This window comes from Crassostrea angulata, chromosome 8 (assembly GCF_025612915.1).
Source record: "Crassostrea angulata isolate pt1a10 chromosome 8, ASM2561291v2, whole genome shotgun sequence".
Lineage (NCBI taxonomy): Eukaryota > Metazoa > Mollusca > Bivalvia > Ostreida > Ostreidae > Magallana > Magallana angulata.
The window spans coordinates 26,125,080-26,150,421 of record NC_069118.1 but is presented as its reverse complement, the minus strand read 5'-3'; the positions used below and the strand labels follow the sequence as shown (position 1 = coordinate 26,150,421).

The following is a 25,342-nucleotide window of genomic DNA, read 5'->3' as shown; positions in this document are numbered from 1 at the left end:
ATTGCATTAATATTGAATTGGTTTTTGTTTGTAATATGCAATAATTTACATGTCTCAGTGTCTTTGCCTGTGATAACGCTACGTATCGATTTTGTACTACACAGTCCAATAACTTCAAATGGGGCGCCAGCGAGGTTTGCTTTTTTATATTTAAAGATTTAATCGGATAATGGCTGAAAATTATTTAAATACTCGTATAAGTAATAAAGAATCATTCTTCGAATATTATTGGACTTGATCACGCCACAACCAAAATTATCACCTCATAATACTCAAAGAATGATTCCTTATTCCTTAATTATCAGTGTCATTTTTAGGCTTATGGTTTATTTATTAGTTGATTGAGATTATATATTTTCATTCAGTTTGATGTCACGTTTGGTTTCTGCTATATCCTTTTAGATATTTTATCATCAGAAAAATTGTTTAATGTGTCCGATAGATCAGAGTATTAAGATGTATTCGCACATTTGTTAACAACAGAACTAGACATATAAATGTACCACATCCGCCTTTCAAACAAAATTCATTTTTCATTTGAATACAAAAAGTACCAATACGTTCCGAATTTTGGCGATAGACTCCGTGCTGCAATTCCTATTGCTTCAACATTAAATTGGCATTGGTATATAATTAGCATTTTTGGAGTCGCTATAAACACATGCAAAGCTTGTTAGTCGATGCCGATAATGTTCGTTTACTGTGGAATCATCACTGTTCGTGGGGGACCAATGTTCGTGGCTTTCATGGGTAACCCTTGCCCTCGAATGTACACCCCACGAACCTAATAAACACTTATTTGTTTAATATTTATTAAAATTACCCTAATTACACTAACAACAAAATTACATTCCAACGAACTAGGAAAATTTCGGCTGACCACAAACATTGACCCCCATAAATAAAAATGATTCCACTGTAATTCAATGTCACTTTTGTTTCCTGTCATATCTGATTAGATATTATCATCAAAAACATTTTGGATATCCTACAGATCAGATCTATAGTAGGATATATCTGCGTATTTCGCGTACAATCAACGACAGAAACACTAGAGATATAAATGTCCCACACGATATGATTATAATCCGCAAGTGAAAAGAAGACACTGAATGCTTGAAATATTTCACTTCATCTGGTACAAAAATAGTCGTCGGTTTTGAAGGTTCTTGTGTCTTTGTTTCTAAAATGCAAATGAAATTGAAAAAAATTGGTCCAGTATAGTGAAAAATCAGAAGCTGTTTTCTTTTCTTACAGCACATTCATGGACAGAAGGACAAATTTTACAACAAGTAGTTTGAATGCAACATAGAAAGAACAAAAACGCACTATTTACTTTTATGTATCTTGTACTTATAAAAAAAGATTGCGACTGCAAGGGACCGAAATTGGCTGATATTTTTACCGTTTCTTTCATTGCATCCATGGACAGGATGACAATGGAAACAAGTGCATTCTTGGGTGCAGCGAAAACCATACATTTGTGAAGGACACGGTTTGGAGCAGTTCTCTCCAAAATAACCAGCTGGACAAGCTACATAGAAAACATATGTATGCTGAAAAATATAGATATTACTAAAACCCTGATAATTCTGATTTTTATGTTTCTTGCAAAAATAATTCTATATTGGGATATATCTGCAACAACTATTATCAATATATAAGTGTATTTATACAGTGTAATCCCTCTTTCTATTTCAAAATCATCGTATTAACTGTTTGGTCTGAACATATTTTATTGCATAAACATATACAAATGGTTCGAACACAAGTTCTTACAACTTACGAGGTTCTTACCAAGTATAACAATTTACAACTGTATAGTAGTTTACAATGGAAAGTACATAGAGATGGATATTACTAATAAAGTTAAGTTATTGAACAAACGTACATGTATGAACAGTTCTGTTGAATTTGGTCTAGCCAGTAAAAAGTATTACTGTGGAATCATTAATTTTCGTGGGGGCCAATTTTCGTGGATTGCTGAAATTTTATAGGTTCGTGGGGACGTAATTTCGTGTATTTTCTTATACCTACAAAACGAAATATGACTTTATAACCCTAATATATTATTCGTGGAGGATGTTAATTCATGGATGAGAGGTACCCACGAAATCCACGAAAATTGAGCCACCACGAATTCTAATGATTCCACAGTAATTTAACTGTTTAAAAATCAAATTGATGTTTTTACCTGTACAAAAGTTCCCGATTTTTACATAATCATAACAGCAGTCTTCAACTTCATCTGTTATATATCTGAAACATTTTTCTAATGTTTTTGTGTTCGAATATATGTCACGTAAGTATCTATTTTTGGGAGTTGATTTTAATCAACTCTCCTATGCAGTTACTCTGGCAAACCGAAACTGAAACAGTGTTTGGACCTAAGCATAAATCATCACCGCTGACAAGAGGTAGTTCTTGAAAATAATCGATAAATTCGATGTAATGTACGCTGAAGCATTTTTTAAGGAAACTTATTTATAAATACCTAAGAAATAGTCAGATTTTAAACAGTACGAACAATTTAGAAGTGTATTGCAGTCGTATGTATTCCTACGCCAGAGTTCAATATAGTCTCGTTCAACCATCGGATGTCTCCGTACATCTCCGACAAGCAGAGAGTCAGTCTATATTTAGAGCTTGCATCATCAAGCTATCACGTGACCTGGTATCTCTTACCTGTCGGAGATTATCGGAGACAGTCGAGCATCTGGTTGAACGAGACTAGAGTTCATTATTGGTTGGATCCATACACTTTTTGAAATATTTCGAATACCGATACACAGATGGATGAAATCAATTCTATTTTTTAATATAACACAACATGAGTCATAACTCGAAGAGGTTTTCTCGAAAGTCCGAGAATCCATACTATAAAAATGTGCGTAATTCAAATAGAGATTATAAACTACTTGCCAAGCAAAATAACATATCGTTGATTTTAAGATAAATAATAATCGATAAAATCAAATCCCGTCATTACTTCAGTACTTTGATTATATAAATCATGACACTCCTTTTTCTTATTTTCAATATTTTACATTTAACTGTTTTAATTGTTCATTTGTTTACAATAAATGTCTTTCATTCATATAAAGTGTGACTGAAGCACAAAAACTTAAGCCACATGTTTATGTTCGGCACGTGGATATGTAAATGAAGGGCTGCTTTTTTCTATTGTTTGTTAGTTACATTTAGCCTGTGGTTTGATATGCTATCATCACTGTACAACTTGCCCGAGACAGACGGCTGTCTCGGTAATTTAAGCTCTTCAAGTCATGTCAGTTAGTTTTGTAACTGTTTATTCGATGAGTTTATTTTGAAAAATAAATTTTTTTAATCGATTTGGGTCAAGATCTTGTAAACGATTCCAAAGTGTCTTTTTGGTGCTAGAACCATTATGACGTCATAATTGATTTGAAGAATCTTTTCCCTTATTTTACGACGTTAAAAATTTAACGTAGCTCGCGGGTTTGCTGACGTCACAATAGGAATCGACGTAAAGAGTTGACCGTCATAGTAAACTCATAATATAGCATTGAATCATGATTTTTTGAAGTATACACTCTCATAACTGCAGCGGTGTGTGCATACAAATTGAGTAACGCGCGTTAGCGCGTTATGAAAATTTGTATGCACACACCGCTGCAGTTATGAGAGTGTATACTTCAAAAAATCATGATTTAATGCTTATATTTACATTTTTTTAAACTTCCTGCCTTGTCTGCAAATGTGATCCATACCTTAAAATTCCTATCTTATCCTAAGGGTAAGTTAATATTAATGGAAGAGCCACAGTAACAGCCACAAGCGTGAACTTTGATTTTCGCTTGTGACGTTGCAGTTTACAGCGTTCAACGCTTGTGACGTCATAATAAAACTTGTCAATTTGACCTTTGACTACTTGTTGCATTTAGAGGCATTTGAAGATCACAGAATTTAATGGAAAAACACAGTAGAATGTAAATATTTTTATTTAAGGAATGAATTCAATATTTATTTGTTTTATACGATATAAAATGGTTTGGGGCAGTTTACGCTTTATAAACCGCGAAGCGGTTTATAAAAAAGCGTAAACTGTTCCAAACCATTTTATATCGTATAAAACTAATAAATATTGAATTCATTGCTTATAATTTAATTATTTACACTTCATTGTAGATAAAAACGATCATTTAACCTTTAAAAGGACGTAATATTGTACAAAATTCAAACGTAACGTCAGGCGTATTGATACGTTTTTGACGTTAGTCTTACTATGACGTAGGCAACATTCTTTATACGATATAAAATATTTTTTTAGCCAATCAGAAAGCGCGTTACAACCAGAATTAAATTATTTTAAAATGACCAAAATGAGATATTTAGAAGTATAAAAGAAAATATTTTAAAAAGCTTATATGCGGTTTATGAGTGTTTATACAAAGATTTATAATATCAAGTGCTGAAAATTTAAAGATGTCACATACATTGTCACATTTTGTTTTATAAAGATAAAGAATGAGTGTGCGTTAGAACTCTTCCATTTAAAGTCATGTTTTAAAACAGAATGTATGCATTAACTTCGCTTTTTTTTTTACAATTATAACTGCCGTAATTTGTACTACCAATTAAATTCTTAAATTTCTTTTGGCTTGAGATAACTGTTTTATTCGATTACTTACTTACATAATGTCAGTAGTTGCCTGGCATTTTATTTTTGCATTGATTGACTCAGAGTTTCATAAAAACAAAAATAGCAATTTTCTGTATCTTTACAGCCTTACATTAATTGCATTTGATAACATTCACAATAATGTCTAATAAGCATGTACATGTTCTAAAATGTGTTAAACAGCTAGTCTTGTCAATAAATGCATTTCAATTTTGGTGTTTTAAGAAGTAAGGAAATGATGACGTCAGGCTAACGTCGTAATGAAAATATAAGGTTTTGAGAAATCTTTTAAATCTTTAAAGTTTTTTGGCCAAATATTGGCCGAGAACACATACTAATATTTTTTTATGAATTGATTCATAATTATCTCCTCTGTTTTTGTGTTGAGTATGATTAATTTCGTCTGAATCGTTTAAAAGTTTGGAGCATAGTTTTGTAGTGCGTTTCTCGGTTAATATGCGCATTTTACTATATATTTCATTGAAATGGCGTTGCTTGATTTTATAAATGACACTGTATATGAAACACGATAACATTCTTACCGCGCAGACGAATCTTAAATACATTTTAGAAATAAAACTATAAAACCTATGGATCACGTGGACAAATTTTCAAGGAAGCAGGTAAACCCGCGAGCTACCTTAAGCTCCGGTACACCCTATGAAACAAAGGTATTGTAATAAGGCATTATTAAAAGAATTTATATCTTGTAAATCATAAACCTGTAGGCACCTTTCATTTACTAGATATTGACCTTAAAAGTCCGTCTTAAATTAAGTGTTAAAATATATGTATACTTGAAGTATAGGTAATTTATAGAGATCATAAGAGACAAACTTACCCTTCGGAGCAACTTTCTCCTTCAACTGGGAACATAAGTATGACTGTGATTGTGCAGCAAAACACGAAACAAGCAGACATCCTCCAAAGATAGGGACCAGCAATTAGATAAAAGCTACATACATGTACTGTGTAAAATTGTTTCATCAAGCAAAACTTTCCAAAGTTTATTTCTTCCCGGTAAAATGCTCATATGCCATATGTAGCTCAGAAAATTAACTAGCATGAATATTTTTGAAATCATTATTTTTCAATTGATATATGATATTTAGTTTGTCGTAAACATTTATTTTTATTGTTTGTGAGTTGCACATATGATACTTTAAAACACATGTAGTATATACAAAAAAAAACACTTAAGGATACACGAGACATTCCTCAATTTTATATAATTTTCCTTGATAAATTATTCCTTATTAATTGACATTTAAACCTGTTATTTCCCAAAAATTCAAAGTACATAACCATGCTATTTTCGGAGCTAGAATATTTCGAATATTCCTTAAAATACCATGCAAAATGCACTTGAATGTTTATAAATAAAGTCATAGAATGTATTTTTAATGAACACTCTATATCTAAATGAAACAAGAGGCCCAATGGGCCACATCGCTCACCTGAGCAACACTAACTTTATATGGGCGTTCAAATGATATTGTGCCATACGGCCCCTGGGTAGATTAACTAAAAATGAATATCCGAATTTTACACTTATTTCTGCATATACTTAATCTTTGACATATTTACCTTTATGGAATACCATTTTTACCGAAAATAAGATCATATGCAATATAAATAACTAAATTTGCAGTTGGTGTTCACGGTTAGCTTCTAGTTCCCTTTATTTAGCCCCCCTCCCCCATCACTTTATAAAACGATTAAAATACATGAGAACATAAGGTACATTTTCTACCTCCACTACTTACTAGTTATTGTATTTTATTTTCAAAAACCTATATGTGAAAGAAGAAAAGTGTACATCAATGCACAAGAATGAATGCGCTCAATTCCTCAAATCTAAAACATTGAAAAATTTAATTGGCCTTCTCCATTATAAACTATTGTCGTTTACCAGGCATGAATTCATTTTGTTTGACGTTTCATATCCTTACTCACTTGTCTGATGAATAAACTTAACTGAAAAATGCTGTAACATATGTTAAAGAGAACATAAGGCCCGAATACACTGCCTCCACCTGTTTCTGTCTTTGGCTGTTGCCTTCGCTGACCCCCAGCTATTCCACCCCAGCTGTGATCTTTCTTGCTCTGTGGTTCTGCGCCATGTTGTTTTTGGTCGGCCTACTTTCCTTCTTTCTTCTGGATGCTATGTCAGTGCAGTGGTACAAATTCTGTTGTTCTGCAGTCTTAGGACATGGCCAATCCAATTCCATTTCCTCACAAGTATGGTGTCGCTTACTCTGGTTGTTCATGTAAAGTTCTTCATTTGGAATTTTATCTGGCCATCTTACCCTTATGATTTTTCTCAGGCATCTATTCTGAAAGGTGTTAATCTTTTTCTTGTCCCTCTCTGTTGTTTTTCATGTTTCGCTGCAATATAATAAGACTGACAGAACCAGGCTAATGAATAATCTTACTTTAGTTTGATGGAAGAGTTGGACGAGCTCCAGATTTCTGGGCCTTCCAAATTTTGATTCGGCTTTTCCAAGTCTGTTGTTTATGTCCTCGTCAGCTCCTCCTCTTGTTGTTATTATGCCCCTAGGTAGGTAAATGTTTCCACATCTTCCAAGTCTTTCTCGTCGATATTGACTGCCTCTCTTACATCTGTGTTGATTTGCATTACTTTAGTCTTCTCTTTATTAATTCTGAGGCCAGCTTGTCTTGCAATCTTAATAAGTTTTTGTGTCTTTTGTTGAATGTCATGAAATTTTGAAGAAAGTAGGGCAAGGTCGTCTGCGAAGTCCAAATCTTCAAGTGTTGTAGTAAAGTTCCATCTTATTCCTGTTGGTTCTGTTTCTGTGGTTCTTGTCACTACGAAAGCAATAACCAGCAAGAACAGAAATCCGGACATTGTGCAGTCCTGTTTCACTCCTGTTGTTACCTGGAACCAATCAGTTTCTTCACTATTTTCAAGTACTGCACATTGGAATGTTTCATATAGTAGCTTCACTATCCTGACCAGTTTATCTGGGATGCCATAAAATTTCATGATTGACCAAAGGCTTTCTGTATGAATGGAATCAAATGCTTTCTCAAAATCGACATAATTAACAAAGAGTGTCGAATTCCACTCTGTACATTACTCTATTATGTTGCGGAGAGTGAATAATTGTTCTGTTGTATTTCTTCGACTTCTAAAACTGCCTTTTTCTTCACGTAGCTGTTTTTCCACACCTTCTTGTATCACTATTCTGAAGAGAATCTTTCTTTGTACAGATGAAAGTGTGATACCTCTCTACTTCTCTAATTGTCACATATCGATCTTTCACCTTTCTTTGGTATCTTCACAATCAGGCCCTTTGTTCCAGATCGATGGTTGTGTTTCTTCACTCCAGATAGTTTTGAACAGTTTTTCCAAGTATTTTGCTGTTGCCTCTATGTCTGCTTTTAACATCTCAGCTGTGATACCATCTACTCCTCCCGATTTCCCATTCTTCAGTTTCTTTATAGCCCTGATGATTTCAATTTTCCTTATTAGGCCTGTGTCTATCTCATCTGTAAATTGTCCTTGGAGTTCACTTTCCACTTCTAATGGGTGGTCAGGTTATGACCGGTTTAGTATATCTTGGAAGTGTTCTTTCCACCATCTCTTTCTTTCCTCTTGGCTGCTCAGGATCTTACCCCCTACCTTGTCCTTTATTGCTGTTGGTGTGCCTCTCCTCTCATTACTTCGCACTCCATTACTGGCAGCTCTCTCTCTCTCTCTGCGTCTGTGATCATGTCTTCCGTCCACTTTCTTCTGTCATTTCTCATACTGCGTTTTACCTCCCTGTCTTTGATGTGATTTTGTTTCTTAGACTTCTTTTCAGTCTTTCTGATTTGCTGTTGATGAGCTGAAGTTTTATTTGTTTCTTTTCCTCTTCTACCTTCCAAGATTCTCTACTTATCCAGGATTTTGTCCCTTTTATTCTATTCAAAGCATACTGACTGCTGTCTCGTTGTAGCCCTTGCTTATGGTTTTCAAGATGTCATCTAACACTTGGAATCTATTTTTCAGTTCTAGTGTAAACGCTTTTCTTTTCTCTGGCTGTTGGAGTTTTGTGAAGTGTATTTCTTTGTTTCGATTCTGAATCTTCGGCTTTATGATTTTGCTTCGTACCAGTTCATGATCACCGCTCCTCTCATTGTCTTTGTATCCACGATGGATGTTCTATGTTGTTTTGATATAAGCACATGGTCAATTTAGTTTTCGGTTTTTCCATCAGGAGAGATCCAAGTAATCTCAAGTGTCTTGGCTTGTGGGGAAATATTGTGCCTGTTATCACCAAGTTGTTAATCTTGCATACATCTAAAAGCCGCTCTCCATTTTTGTTACGTTCTCCTTTACCATGCTTCCCCGTAGCACTTTCGTGGCCTTTGATGCTACTGCCAACCTTTTCAATGAAATCTCCAATAATAAACAATATGTCATGATTGGTATCCCTTTTTATGGTTTCCTGTAACTGCTCTATGAATGCTTCCTTTGCCTCTTCTGTGCTTTCGTTTGTTGGTGCATAGACTACGGTGAGGCTTATCTTCAGAGTTGATGTGAAGAATCTTGCATACATTATTCTCTTGTTTATGGATTTTTATTCAATCAGAGCCTTCTTGGCTTTCTTTATTAGCATTATTCCAACTCCTTCTTGATGTAATCCATCTTTTCTTCCTAAGTATAGCATCAGTTTGCCCTTTTGCAATGTAGTTGTTCCATTCATGGGCCATTTGACTTCGCTCAGCCCAATAATATCCAGTTAGTATCTGTCCATCTCCTTTTCTATATTGGCTGTTTTTCCAGTTATATACAGAGATCTTACATTCCAGCTTCCTATATATATGCTGTTTTTAGGTGTGCATAGGGACGTCGGCCTGTGGACTTCCGAATATATCGAGTTTTTATCCATGTCCCTGCGAAATTCTTAAAAAATCCGTTTAGAAAATTGCCGTATATAACAATCACGACTATAACAAATTTACAGCTATAACGAAGTAGTTTTACGACCTCCACTGGCAATTTTTTACGCATTTTATCAATCATTTAACGATTATTTTCCATAACAAATTTTATTGAAGATTTTTTAATTCGATTTTATAAACATTAACGAAAAACGATTATAACGAAGTCTTTTGTATAGTCTCTTGAAATTCGCTATAAACGGGTTTTGCTGTATGCAATGTCGATGTAAATTTCCACTGGTAAAGAGACTAGTCGTGTGAATAAAGAAATATTGAACATTATCCCCTGGTTTTTCTCAGTCACAGATTTTCATAAAAAAAAAATCCATTGAAGTCGGTCACTGGGACAGTTAACAAATACCATACAAACATTTCTTGATGGTTATAAATTTATCAAACTTGAATCTACTTTCTCGCTTTTATTATAATATGCTGCAGTAACAAGAAAAAAGCTTCCTGGTTACAAGCTCTGTAGTCGTTTTTTTTTCCTGTTACTAGTATATATCATCAATTAAATGAATATACATATGTATATCATTTCAGAATTGGGGACGTTTTATATCTGAAATCATGTTGTTGTTTTTCTTACCAAAAATTACCATAAAAATTTAAGCTATTAGTTATAAGATATATTTTATATGAAAATATTTTATCAGTTATATTCTTCGAATATTTCGAATATTTCACTTCATCTGGTAAAGAAGTTGACATTTATTTTCGAAAAGCCTGTGTTGCTGTCTCTGTAACACAAAATTAACTAATTAGGAGTTATCAAACTACTATATTGCAACACAAATTAAAGCAATTTAAATTCTGTGATATTTTAAGAGTTTATTTTATAGCGTCTATATGCATAGACAAGAATTAGAACAAGTGCAAATTTGCTTGCAGTCTGGACAATACGTTTGTGAAGAACTCGGTTTGGAGCAGTTCGGTTCAAAATAACCAGCTGAACACGCTACAAACAGTGGCGTCGGAATCAAATTGAAAGTGGGGGGGGGGGGGGGCTAGTATAATTTTTCATTTTCAATATTACTATTGATATTTTATTCTTTTTATGTTAATCTAGGAACAATTATGTTTGCTGCTAGAAAAAGTGGGGGGGGGGGGGGGGGTTGCTCCTCCCGGATGCTATGTTTCTAATGGTTTGGTCTAACTTTGCAAAAAAAGTAGGGGGGGGGGCTAAGCTCCCCATAGCCCCCCTCCCCCCCCCCCCCCCCCCCCCGCCCCGGTTCCGACGCCTATGACTAATATGGTGGGGAAAAAAATCATCATTTGCAATTTGCAAAACTTAAAAAATTGGGCGTTTTGAATATTTGAAAGTCTTGGGTCTTGGTTTTTTCTGTTTGTTTGTTCCTTTTTCTACCCGTTTGCGATTTTATGGTAATCACAACAGTATGCAGTCTTCATCATGATCATCAAGTAGATATTTAAAAATGCGAGTTATGTATTTTTTTTTTCTTTTTCCACCTTCATATCCCGCATGAATCACCAAAGAAAGTATTTTATTGTTTAAGTTAACACATTTATCATTACGGCAGTCAAAACGATGTAGTTCTAACGCATCCGGATGATCAGTCTAAAGGTAAAAATGATTTTGTTAAATCTTCGTATAATTCTAATTCGTCCTTTATTTAAGGCGCATAAATTTATGTTAATTCAATTAGATTACACCAAATGTATATAATGTACTTCTTGTGCAAATCAAAATACATGACTTTGTACATTCAGACTCATTGAATCTCGTATATCATGAATCTTTTGAAGATAGAGAGGGGTGTGGGAGTAAAGAAGATAATTTTTAAACATTATATGCATTAACACCTTTACATCCAATTTGGACCTGCCCTAGAGTCAAAACCCATACTTCAGGGGACATGAAATTTAAAATTTTAGTAGAGTACATCCTGGTAAACATAATTATGAGGTCAGTTTTTCATACAAATGTGTGAGAAAAGAAAGAGGATTTTTAAACATTATATGCATTAACACTATATTGCAATATTGCCCCCCCCCCCTCATGTCCTGAACCCCTGACCCAGGGGCCATGAATTTCACAATTTAGGTAGAAGAGTTAGTGGACATCATAACAATGTATTCAGTTTTTTGCCCACATGTTTGGGAGCAAAGAAGAAGATATTTTAAGATTTAATACATTTTTACTATTTGGCCATATTGGCCCCACCCTAGAGCCTGAATCCCTGACACAGGGGTCATGAATTTCACAATTTTGGTAGAGGGCTTCATGGACATCATAACCATGCAATCAGTTTTTTCCTCGCTTTTTTTCATATTTGGCCCCACTTATAGTGCCCCGGGGGTGGTAGAGCCACGATTTTCAAAAAATGGTAACAATTAGAAGAAATTAACGCACGACGCACGACGACGGACGAAAACGGATAGCAATAGGTCACCTGAGTTTACTCAGGTGACCTAAAAATGAGGTTGTGATGATCATGATATAAATGGAACCATTTTGTCAAAGCCTTGGACTTTCAAAATGACGTAACTATATATTTCTTGCGTCAAAAGAAGTTAAAAATGACGCTCGTTTCAAGCGAAATTATAAGGTTCTAATTACAACAAACAAACTCCGACCAATACATCTAAAACTGTTTCATACTTGTGTTATATCCAATAAAAATAGAAATACTTTTCAGTGAATGCTGTATACTATGTATTCACCTATCACAAGCACCTGACGTTGTATATTTTTCTCTTGAAAAAAAAACTATATATAAGATAATTGTGTCACCGATATCATTTTTTAAATTGATATTTTGATATTTCTTAAAATATTTACATTCAATAGAAAAATATTTTATCACAGAGAATGCTTCTTTGAAGTGTCCCCCCCCTCTCTCTCTCTCTCTCTCTCTCTCTCTCTCTCTCTCTCTCTCTCTCTCTCTCTCTCTCTCTCAAGATTAAGCAAGAAAATATTCGCATGATGGTTTTGATATAAAAATGTGAAGGTTGTGGGGGGTGGGGGGTTCAGTTTCACTTACAAAAATGAGCTAAATTCGTATTAATTAATAATAGAACGTTCCATTCTACTGTCATATGAACCCCGCATTGATTTTTGAGTCATATTAAAAATAAAAAAAAAATAAACATTTTTCGAAATAACACGTCCCTCTTCTTTTACTAGTGTCGATATCAAAATACCGCAAATTAAAATTCCTTAAAAACAATAATTATTATACACGTACATGTATTACTAGTATAACGTTTTGGCAGGTTTATGTAATACATGTATGCAAAATTTAAGATGTGCATACACATTCAGTAATTCATAACAATTGAATAATAGAATGACTAAACCCATTTTGAAATCCGTGTTATGAATGTATGTGTACATGGTATATATACATGTACACTTTTTTAGCAACATGAAACTTTTGCACTGACCATGCTGACTGCATGGTCCCCGCAGTATGTTGGTCACAGATAGGCCAAAACTACTATTTTTAGCGGGAAATACATTCCAACTTTATACATAACTTAAATGATCACATTCATTTCAATTCTGAACTGTTAAACATATATCTACTTTAAGTTAAAAAAAAAAAAACCTTTTTGACATTTCCCGGGAACTTTGCAGGTGCGTGATCACGTGACAAGTTTCCCTGGCGAAGAATGACGAGATCGTTGTTTACAATATGGCGGAAGCCATGAGCGGCAAACCCCAAACATTGTGATTTTTATGAGACGAAATTGGGGGATTTAATTCGAGGTAAGTTTCGAGATTTGATATACATGTATCTAAAAATTAATTATCATTATTTCGTCACTCTGTTTTGAATTTACTACAACTCACAAGTTACTTGTACGGTGTGCATACTCTCTTTCGAATTTCCTCTATAAATGTCTGATTGTTATCAAATTGAGTTAAAAACGTTAACAATTTTTTAGTTGAAAAAATTAGGAATTTACAAGACAAGTTGTTTTATTTTAATCTTCGTAGAGAGTCTCTACATAGTCTCCTTGTTGCAGACATTTCATGTTAACACTCAATCTACTTTCATTTTAATGTTTTGCCATACATACATGTATGTATCAATAGATACTAGCATACTGATAGGTAGTCGAATGTTTTCAAACCTTTCAAACTAATCTTAAGAAGAGTTTTTAGCCAATTCTACCAGCTGTCTATTGACTATATTCTTACATGTTCCTCCTTGAAAAAAAACCTCATATAAAACTATGTTATCGGTCTGTAAATTTATATAAATCTTTGCAGATGATGTTTCTATAAAATTAGACATTTCCTTAATGATAAATGTTCCCTAATATATTGTTTTAAGTTTGCACAATACAGTTGATGATATTCTTTGAGCATTGTTGAGAACACTTTGTCATATTGTAAACTATTTAGTGTGCTAATTAAATTAAATTTTACATTTATGATCTTGATGCTTCATTAACCTTATATAGGAACTATGAATGACAAAATATGTCATTGTTTTAATCTAATGGGTAAGTGTGTTTGCTTTTATAGTCAGTTTAGAGAATTTGAATTACCGTAGTAATGCTATTGAATTTTTGTGAAATTTGCATTGAATTTTCAGTAGATAAAGTTTTATCTGTATATGCAGAGGGTTGTGTTCCTAAAATAAAATAGGAAAGTGTTTTATAGTGCACCTTTTTACTTGATGATTAGTTATAATTTTTCTCCATTTAAAAAATCTTTTAAAATTAAACACCAACACATGAATTTTCAGAGTGAATCATTAATATGGTACCGGTATTGAACTGAATATTTATGAGACATGGAGAACAGAATAATTTGTTTTTATACCAGCAGAAGTATAAATATTTGTATATATCATATTATCATACAAATGAACAAAATATAGCATATGGTTTTACATAGGTTTATTTTGTGTACTTTCAACAACAAAGCTGCCCTATAGTCCTAAAGTATTGTCAATGAGCACAATCCCCAAATAGACAGAAGATATCCTGTAAGATTATTGATATCACTACAGAGTTTTTTTGAATAGGATGTATTTACTTAATCACCATTTTTATGCTGCTATGTAAAAGTAATCCACAGCTGCTAGGTTTAATTTACAGATAACACGAAGTGAATAACGTTTATAACCACACAAATTTTTTTGTACCTAGCTTCTACAATTTGTTCATTATAGACAAAAACCATCTTTTGTAATTCTAGTAAAACTTTACTTTTTTGATTAACAATTAAAAAAAAGAAATAAGTATGTTCAATATAAAAGTCACACGCCTATACATGTATATTTATTTTCACACTGCACCTTTGAGTGCTTGATTTTTCAATATATATCATGTTGATTATACACCTGTCCAGAATTTTTCTGATTGCAGCCTTACTGCTGTGAATAATTGATAGCTTTCTTAATCAATTCCCAACTGAGCTTCAGCCTTTGCTATTTTCATAGTTCTTGTCATTATATCAAAAAAGGAATTTATTGTTTTATCACTTTAATGCTCCTTCACCAGTGTACTTGTAGACAGTATTGAGTATTTCCTCACATAAAACATAGTTGTTTTAACGTGCAATACATAAAATTGGAAGGGGGGGGGGGGTATATAAATACCATAGTTTGACCAACAATATAAGGCAAGGATTAATCATATGGTGTGACTATAGCCCATGGATGCAATGCCTACCCTGTATTATTGGAGCTAGGGAACCAACTTATAAGGCCTCTGTGCCGGCATTCATCAATTATTAAGTAGAGGTTGCTGGTAACATCATGCCCACCTTCCTTTATGAAGCTCAGTCTGTTTTTGAGATCTAAAATCAATGAGGCCAGTTAATTACCATGGATATGATATTTGTTTGAGTCTGAAAGATTTAGGTTGTTTGGCCATTTTGTTTATAATGCTGCCATATAAATTTGGGATTGAGATAACTTCATGTCTCTGTATTTGAATCAGTCGTAAGTCATGAAGTTTCATGTGATTTGGGAAGAAATGATCCCTTTCAGGACTTTAGATAGTGTTTTTGGGATAGTTTTAGTTTGAAAATATATGCAGCAATTGATTTTGATACCAGAGTACCTTACTATTAAATTGACTGGAAGAATCAAATTGGAATATTTATTGATGTAATTGGATCTTTTAAAATTCCTGCACATCGGTAGGTATTGAATGCCAGCTAGCTAGCTCTACCATAATGATTATACTATGATAAAAGATAATTAAATTGAAGCTTTTTAAAAAAAAAAAAAAAAAATATGTGCATGCATATATGTATTGATATGATGATATTACTTTCATATGCCGGCCGTGTATATAATTTCTTTTGTAATGAAATATTAATTGAGATTTTTATAAATTTATAATTAAAAATTAGAATTTAAAATATGTAATACAATATTTTATACCTGTTAGTTGTGTACCTATAAGTTTAATGTTTGACTCCAACTCTTGGACCTCAGAATGTTACGATGTATTGATGCTGATCGCCCAAGAAACCATTTGGTATTTTTTCCATTGCCTTTTAAACACTCACTAGATACAAAATGAATTTTTATCACATGTTGTACACAATGCAGACTGGCCACTCTCAGTGAGGTATATATTATAAACTGTAAATTCCTTATTTTACACTTTGTTTAATTACGTGATTCCGCCATTTTGTTTTGTATCAAATGGGAAGAAAATAATATGGCAATCACCAATTTTTTTGTTATAAATTTCTATACCCGACCGGTAGTTCAAAACTGAAAAATAAAAGTGAGATTTTTAAATTTGCGAGGGTTGCCTTTCGCAATAGAATGCGGAAATTAATTCTTCGAATTTAATTAGGAATCTACGGTATTCAGTGGTTCCTGGAACTAGTAATTTACAAATGAACAAATTACAAACCTTAGCTGTTACTTGTTTGCCATCAAGCAAACTACACCATTTATTAAGAATTCATTAACAATCATGAATAAATTCAAATTTATTGAAACAGCTAGTAAATGAAAATATGATTCTGCCGAATAAAGGTATTAATTATTAATAACTCTAAAATAATTATATTTCTTGATCAATTAAGATCACACCCTGCATTATCCAAGTTTGTGTTTCGACTTGTTTGATCCCAGTTCCCTCTGAATCAGCGGTGATTGAAGGTTGCTACAGAGGCATTGTGTATGCCGTGTTAAGGTTTTAAATCTTTGTTTACCTGATATAGGTATAAATGACAATGTTATCGGCCAGCCTTCCGAGGCAGATAACGGCCCAAGTGAAACAAAATCACCGAGGATTTGGGCGATTTTCAGGCGGTAGTTTAAATTTTGTATAAAACTATGGCCCTAAGTGTTTGATAGTTGGTTAAACGTGTGGTGGGTCTGATTTTATTGTTCTAAATTTGGTGGATATTGGTTTTTCTCAAGAGATTTTTCAGAATTTAATTCCCTAGTGAACACTTTGGTTATATTTATGGATTATACTTAGTTTGTTGCCAATATGAGTTTTGTTTTAAATTATTTTTTTGGTTTCTGAAAATTTTGATACCTAAATTAAGTGACAGCTAATTAATCTAATCAATAAACATGATAATACACCAGATTGTTCATACTCTGTTGTATAATAAAGTTTTCTTTGTATACGAAATATTATTCGTTGCAGACGTTTACCTCAAAAGTGGATTAAAGCAACTCCTACATACCTGCATATTTATAATATTTCTTTAAAAGGTAGATTATCACCAATGTTTAAAAGGACAGCTAGAGATTATTATGTTGTTCACTTAACACATATGGTCACTGGTCAGAAGAAGATCTAATGCTTTAAGGATCAATCTCTTTGTCCATGGAGGAATGTCGAAGTACCTCATGTCAGTTTACTTTATATATATGCAGTATTTAGCAGTAATATCAAGCTGTAAATGAATTGAAGGAGTGGTGAGGTGTTCTTAATTTCACAGTGTTACTGACTGAACAAGTAACTGATACAGAGAGAGAGAGAGAGAGAGAGAGAGAGAGAGAGAGAGAGAGAGAGAGAGAAATTGGGGAGGAGAGAGAGAGAGGGGTGGAGGCTATGGAGAGAGAGAGTAAGAAAGAGAGAGGGGAAGAGCCAGAGAAATTTTACATTCTTAGATATAGACTACGTGATCAACCAGAGGTTTCAAAAATCTGCATTAACGAATATACGTTATAACACAGCTCATACAAAAAGTTTGATATCAGTACCATGACCATACATGGTCCTGAATTGGCCCAACAGTTTTATGAAATGCAATGTATGTATGAGTACAAACATGTACTAACATAATATATCATACTTATAATTCAGGTACATGTATAAATGGATGCAGTGAGGTGTATTTCTGCACACAGCCTTAAGCTAGGTATGCATGGATGTAAATACACGCATACCGGTATATTTATTGCACAAATCCCATGCACTCGACCTTTTTGCTCTCTCTGTTAACATTTTACAATCAAAGTATTATGTACATATGTCGAAAATTCAGTCAGGCTAAATATTGAGTCGTAGCTTGCTTGTAAAATTTTATGGATACACTGGGCTAGCAGTGTTCTGTGATAATAAAGTTGTTCAGAACTTGTTAAAAGAGTCACTCCTTTCACATTTTCGCTGGAGTACCGGTAGTTGAGGTGGTAAACAGTTGATAGTCTGTAGATCTTAAATCGGCGCACAATTCTGATGTACAAATATACAGGTAGCCTTTGTGTTAAATATACCTGGACAAGTTTAATTTAGAGGTAAATATAAGGACAAGATTTGTCTGCCTTATAATATGTCTTTCCGCTAAATGTTTGTATTGATATCCGAGAGGCCCCATTGATAAACCATACAGCAATCCGTTCATTTATCAAATGCTGTACGCAATGAATCCAGTTCAAAGTTTTTCTTGATCAGTAAAAGTGTAGGCAAGGGGATTAAGTGGAAAAGTAACCTTTCGCCGAAGAATTCATGTTTCCTATCTCTAGCGATAGGCAATATCGATAGTGTTTCTAATGGCAGCCGATTGCTTTATGTTTTGATAAAGGTACATGTACCTCAACGTAATAGTGTTGTGAGTTATCATGGAAACTTTGTTAAAATTCGTAAACAGTTCCGTTTTTTTAGGATTTTGATGTGGAATATTTTTGGAATTTAACAGGTTTATTATTATTTGCGTCAGGAAATTAAATAATCGAACGCATTATGGAGACAGTGCCAGGTAAATTCTGTTTGTATGGCTATTATATGCTCTGTGTGTGTGAATTTAAACTTAATAAAAGTGTGCTGTTCATTACTGGTACATGTATAGGTCTAATGGCATAATTACTATATAAGGAAATAATTATAGGGTGATTTGGAATACCATGTATTGAAGTTGTTTTTAATATAACCAGAGTTTGGTATTTAACTTAATCAAGCAATGTATTCATACGTACAGGTCTCAATTCTATAGCTATATAGAATTATGTATTCTTAAAAAAATGGTCTATAGTCTGTTGTAATAATATCAATGACTGTTACTCATAGTTATGGACTCGAAAACTAAAAAAAAATATTGATTTTAAATGTTTTGGCATAATCATAGTCTTAGAGATGAATGCTAGAAAACATGTTTAATAAAACTGTGCATAACATGTAATTTAGTTTGAACATAACTATGGATGTATAATTTACTAGCATACAATTGTTCTAATGATATCTTGTTAAAAATTTCCATGCAATTTTTCTGTGTTCATGTTATCACACACAATTTTCTTTGTATGATATCATTTTCAACTAATGAAGAAAATGTAAAAAAATAAAAGTTAATTAATGTGGTTTGCATAATTCTCTGGGGGTTAAATTTAGTAAAATGTTTTAGGCTAGGCCAAAATAATATTATTGTTTGGAATTGCCTCCTGCTTCATTGAAATACCCCCCTCTCTCTCTCTCTCTCCCCTCCCCCCCCCCCCCCCCCCCCCTTCTGATAAAATTTTATTAGCATAAAATGAAGAAACTTTTTTTTTATATGGAGATTTTTATTTTTTTACCAGTTTTTAATTAGTTAAACTTTGATTTTTGAAAAATAAAAAAAGAATTTCCTTCCCTTTCACCTGGCTTTAGAAACCCCAAGGCAGGATTTGAAACAAATATGTTTTTAAGGATGGCCCTAGCCATGTAACTTTGGCTAGTAACTTTAAAGACAGACTGTAGGTTTGTCAAATGTCTTAAATGTTACGTCAAGTTAAAACGGAAAAGCATTAATAGCTTTAGTTAAAAAAAAAACAGATCAATTTTCACTGCCACCAAGACAATCAGATGAAGTCATTTTGCCTATACCTATTATGTTATAGACGTTTGAAATAATAAATTGTCATTACCGTGATAGTTGGATTATGGATGTATGGTGGTTGAATGTTAAGTTGTAATTTGTCTTCATTTGAAGGCAAAAATATTCAAGAGATATTTTATTTGAAGAAAAAATATTGAGAAGCCAGAATGCATTACTTTTAAGTGCTTTTTATACTGTAAGTAAATATCTTGTGTTAATTTTAATTAAAGACTCTCCACTGGAAAAAAATTGAAAGTTTGAATAGCTTATCAATAAAAGAGGCTCTGCCATTTAATGACATATAATTCATCAAGATGCCATGCTTTTTTATTTACTTTGTACAAACTTGCACTTAGCAAGATAATCGTGCAGATTTGGTGAACAAAAAGTGTTTTATTTAAAACCAAATTTAGAAAATGCGTATAAATTTCCTGCCAATTTCGGAAGTAACATGTTGCTTTAATGTTTTGCTACCAGAACCATGCATGCTAAAAAATAAATCTACTGCTCCTTTGTTGAGAAAATTGATTTGAGGCGAAAAGTCTGTTTAAAATGTATTTTATGTAATTAACAGAGATTATGAAAATGCAGGTTGTAAATTCTTTTTAAATATGCAAGTTAATTGTTCTGAGATTTCCTCACTGACCTGAATCCAATTGCTGAGTAACTGAGAAATTTCCTTGGGTTTGTTGACATTAGTTCCCTTTTATCTACCCTTTATTTATTTATTTTTTGATAAATGAAAACACTTGAAGTGTATATGTGTAATTGTGTATCGCAATAAGTTATTTACTTTAACTTCATATTTTAGATATATACTAGCTTTCACTGCTTTTAAAATATGTTTGTTCTGCTCACAGAATTCCTGTTAGAATTTTAAAATTAATGTAGTGTATGGGAAGTTTGCCAGTTTTGTCTTATAAGCTTTTGCTAAAATTTATTAATTAAAAGAATCAGTGTTTATAATGCTTGTTTAATATGTTAGATGACAACACCATGCAACTACACTACAAAAATATGACTATTTGCTTTAAAGTGATTACCATACTAATAAAGAAATATTAAATGCGGTACATTTGAGATCTAAAAAAGATTATATAACATAGCTGATAAAATGTTCAATACAAAAAGTAATTATTCGCGAAACCCAAGCTACATGCAGTGTTAGAATCGTCAGAAGTGTGTTAAGTAAAAATTACCTGCATTGTGGGGAATAAAAGCACTTGCAAGAATATTTACCTGTAATGTGTTATATTACACTGCTAACTTGACACCCAGCCTTCCCCTATCTTTAAGGGAGTTGTTTTTTTTTGTATTTCAACAATTGAAACAAGCAATACTAATGGGATATGTAATGAAATCCGCTTTTCAATAATTTTTTTCTACACACTTATCTGGAGAATTTTGCATAATTATTTGTGTATGGATTACAGAATACATGTATAAAGAAATTAACTAATAAAAGATATTTAGATTGAATTTCCAGACATTCTATGAAGTGTATTCAAATCAATTCTGCAAATCAATGTATTGGAGAATTTAAAGAAAAATATAACCACGTTATCCTGCAAATTTATTTAAGGAATAAGGAAGCATTCTTTGAGTATTATGAGATGATAATTTTGGTTGGGGCATGATCAAATTAAAAAAAGCCTGAAGTATTTTATGATAGATTTGATCACCCCCAGACCAAAATTATCACCTCATAATATTCAAAGAATGGTTCCTCATTACTTATATTCATATAATTTTCAGCAATTGTACAATTAAATATTTGAATATAAATAGGCAAACCCCGCTTGTGCCCCAGTTATACGTCATTTGAATTTATTGGACTGTATAGTACTAAATCGATGCGTAGTGTTATAACAGGCAAAGATACTGTAATTAAAAATGTAAATATTTCAACTTACAGAGGAACCGGAGGAGAATTTACCAACCAAGTCGGAGGCAGGGACTGACCCACTAGAGCCAGCAGATCAGGACCCATCTAACACCGAACCCGATTCAGGGCAGAGCGAGAAGGAGGGTCCATCAAAGGTCGACGCCGGGACTGACCCCCCAGAGGAAGAAGAGGCCGGCCCCTCCCAGGCAAAGATGGAGGAACCTGCCACCAGGAAAACCCCGGACCTGAGTCAGAGGGGGTCACGGAGTCTGGTACCGACGGAGGATGAGGTGGACACTAGTAAAATGAAATACGTCGGTAGGTTTATTGTTTCAGCTGCATGTCTTCACATCCATTTGGAATGTTTAGTTAGATTTGAAAGATGATTATGATTAGAGTTAGTATAACATGTCTAAAGAGAGAGATACATGTTTATTACTACAGTTATAGCTTGTCTGAAGAGGGATACATGTATATCACTACATGATTGTATAAAATGAAGAATAAAACTTAATTGATGCATTTTTAATTCATGTACAATATGCTTTTTATAATGGCTTTAAGTACTAGTCCTGACTTACTTACCAGTTTCAGTGTCAATTTGTAATTGGTATAGAATATTTTAGTTTACATTTTGATATGCAAAATTTCACATACACTATTTTAAAAAATTTGTTGTAAGAAAAATACCAGTAATGTAGTTTTCTATAGTGACTGTGACTGTTGCTATAAAAAAAATCATGTAACTGCAGATTTTAGTAGAAATTCATTGAGAATGTTATTTATCTATTTGCATTTATTAATTGAAATGCTTTATTTGATTACAGAGGGCGTTCAGTGTGCGGTGGTGGACGTCACAGATACAGGGTTCACCATGCCAGAGGTCATCATCATGGAAGGTCAAGGTATTCTGTTTGAGAAAGGAGGCCGCAAAACTGTGGAGATTGTGCAGGTCAGTGTTCTTTTCGAAACAAATATGATAAATAATTGAAAATTACTGGTCTTAGTAAGTAAACAGTTTCAAGAAATTCTATAGCATTTCACAATTGTCACAATTGATGTATCAAGAGTGTTGAATGAATTACTTACCTTTTTGAAGATAGATCCTGATGAGGTTTAAGCCTTTTTTTCATGTGTTCAATTATTATACAGTAGATCTATATCATTTATATTGTCTTGGAGGTCACTTTTCTAATAATTTTGTCATAATAAGTTCAAGAATATAAAAAGAGCTGTTAGTACATTAAAATGTGACATTTTTAATGATGAATGCATATATAACGGGTACATGTAGGATAGGACAACCTACAAAATCTGCAAACGTTGAAGTCCCAATAGAAGTACATTCCAGAATTTTCTCTATTTTTTGTATCTTATAGGTGATCCATGATGGAGATAGCCTGAGGCCTGTGATAGGTGGATTTGGATCAAAAGATTCCAAGGTCAAGGACAAAGAAGATAACTACATTCAACAATTCAACTTGGAGGGGGAATATAAGTTTGCAGTGTAAGCATGTGAACTATTTGCTTTGGGGAAATTTGAAATTAACTTCTAATATGGGGATACTACCTGTATTTCAGTATAAACAAATCTGTTACGTACAGTATAAAAATTCTTCAATGCAGATGTGTTAGCTACTTCAAAAATGTTTAATATATTCCCTTCTTATAAAAAATCAGTTAAAGGGAAAATAAAAAAATAAATGCATAGAACAAATAGCTAGTCCTAAGAAATGAATTAAGATATATAGAAAGTGAAATGTTTAAAATCATTGAATTGGTCATACTTTTTGGTTTGAAGCTGAGGAAAATAATCTTCAAATTTGTGAACATCTATAAACATTGTACTAAGATATGCAAGGTTATAATATTCAAATAAGTTTCATTGATATCATTGACTGGTTTACAGAATTTTTGAGAGAATAAATGTGATGACGAGGTTCTCCTCAACCTTATAACATTTTCCTGCACACATTAAATTTGGTTTACAGTAAATTATATTAGAGAATTCCATTCAATTTTAGGGACAAAGTTCGCTGCACCCCACTGACTGTGATAGTGAAGCGACGTCTGCCCCTGAGGGCCAGTGTTACAGACAAGGGCTTCCAGCCCAAGATCATCGCCATCGACCAGGGCGACACAATCGAGTGGTCCTGGAAGGAATGCACCGTACCCCACTCCATACAGGAAGTGAATTATCTATTAGACAAAGGGGTGTTTGTCAAAACCCAGTGGCAGGATGGGGGCAGGTGTGTATTGGTTGTTAATCATTACATTGTAGATCATGATGTTGTGATATTATATATATTTTGATAAGCATGTATGAATTTTAATTTTTTTTCCAGCAATGTAGTACGAACTATAACAGGAAACTTTTCCAAGAAATTTCCGTGAGTACTTTCTCCAAGTTTGAATTTCAAACATATATCTTTTATCACTATTTACACACATTTTTGTAGTTCTCTAGAGAGAATGTATTGTATTCAATAAACCGAAACAAGTTTGCATCACGCAGTTAGCTTTCTTGTGTATTCATGTAAACAAAATTTTCATTTCTTTTTCAACAGTCGTCCAGGAATATACTATTTCCAGACAGAGAGCTCCGAACTACACAAGCAACATTTCTGTATCGTCCGAGTGCGACAAAGTGTCAGGTATTGTGATTATGACTCCAAACTTGAAATCAGTTATTTATATTAATTAACGTGTATAGACCCAGACTTGTAAGCATAGTAGTAACATACTGTGGAATTATCATTGTTTGTTGGAAGACCAATGTTCGTGGCTTTTGTGGATAATCCTTGCCCACGAATTTACATCCTCGTGAACGTATATACAAGCATTTGTTTGATATTTATAAAAAATTATCCTAAACTTGCTATCAACGAAATTACATCCCAACGAGCCTGGAACATTTTGGCTACCCATGAATATTGACCCCCATGAACAAAAATGATTCCACACTATGCATTGTGCAAAAGTGTTTGCAGTGTTTTTAAAGGGAGATAATTGATTTGTGTGATTTTTATAATTTGTGTGTTTTATTCTTTGACTTCAGGGAGTACAAGGTGGAGATCTCGGACCGAGCGTTCCATCCCCCCGTGTTACTGATAGAGACCGGGGACAGGGTCTGGTGGTTCTGGGACAAGTTTAAGGTAACAGTTTGTAGAAAAAGAAAAGTATTTCACACCTGTCATCTTTTACTCCAATACTCCTTCAATATTAATAATTTTTCATGCTTGTATGTTACTCATAAATCTCTCCTTCTTTTCCCTTTTCTCTCTTCTTTATCTCTCTCTCTCTCTCTATCTCTATCTCTCTCTCTCTTGTGTGTTTAGATTGAAAATACATGACTTAAATTTGTCCCTTAGTACTGGTAATTGAGTATCCCTTTTCTTGCAGTGTAAGAAACACCACTGTGTGTACCAGATTGAGGCACCAGCCTTGAACCAGGATGATGAGGAACCATATCAACCGGTTCAGAATGGGTTCCGCTGGAGTCAACCCAGGTAAAAGAAATATAGTTCACAGACACTCATTAACCTATTAATTCTCATTTACAGAGCAAATTCCACTTCATGTATAAAGAAGT

General features: G+C 33.4%; 1 protein-coding gene across 12 annotated transcripts in view; it reads left to right on the top strand.

Moving 5' to 3' along the window:
* The first annotated feature begins 13,224 nt into the window (after positions 1-13,224).
* The window catches only part of LOC128161530 (uncharacterized), a 63,899-nt gene continuing 51,781 nt past the window's right edge, over positions 13,225-25,342 (top strand). For 6 of the 12 annotated variants that reach the window (XM_052824836.1, XM_052824835.1, XM_052824829.1 and 3 more), the window contains exons 1-9: positions 14,045-14,086; positions 21,781-22,068; positions 22,578-22,702; positions 23,130-23,257; positions 23,775-23,999; positions 24,096-24,140; positions 24,318-24,404; positions 24,809-24,905; positions 25,153-25,259. In XM_052824836.1, coding sequence (XP_052680796.1) covers positions 14,050-14,086; positions 21,781-22,068; positions 22,578-22,702; positions 23,130-23,257; positions 23,775-23,999; positions 24,096-24,140; positions 24,318-24,404; positions 24,809-24,905; positions 25,153-25,259 — 1,139 coding nt within the window. In that variant the 5' untranslated portion in view covers positions 14,045-14,049. Of the gene's footprint in view, positions 13,344-14,044; positions 14,087-18,713; positions 18,774-21,780; positions 22,069-22,577; positions 22,703-23,129; positions 23,258-23,774; positions 24,000-24,095; positions 24,141-24,317; positions 24,405-24,808; positions 24,906-25,152; positions 25,260-25,342 lie in introns of those variants that run through there. The other 6 variants (XM_052824832.1, XM_052824839.1, XM_052824833.1 and 3 more) reach the window with 4 other exon arrangements.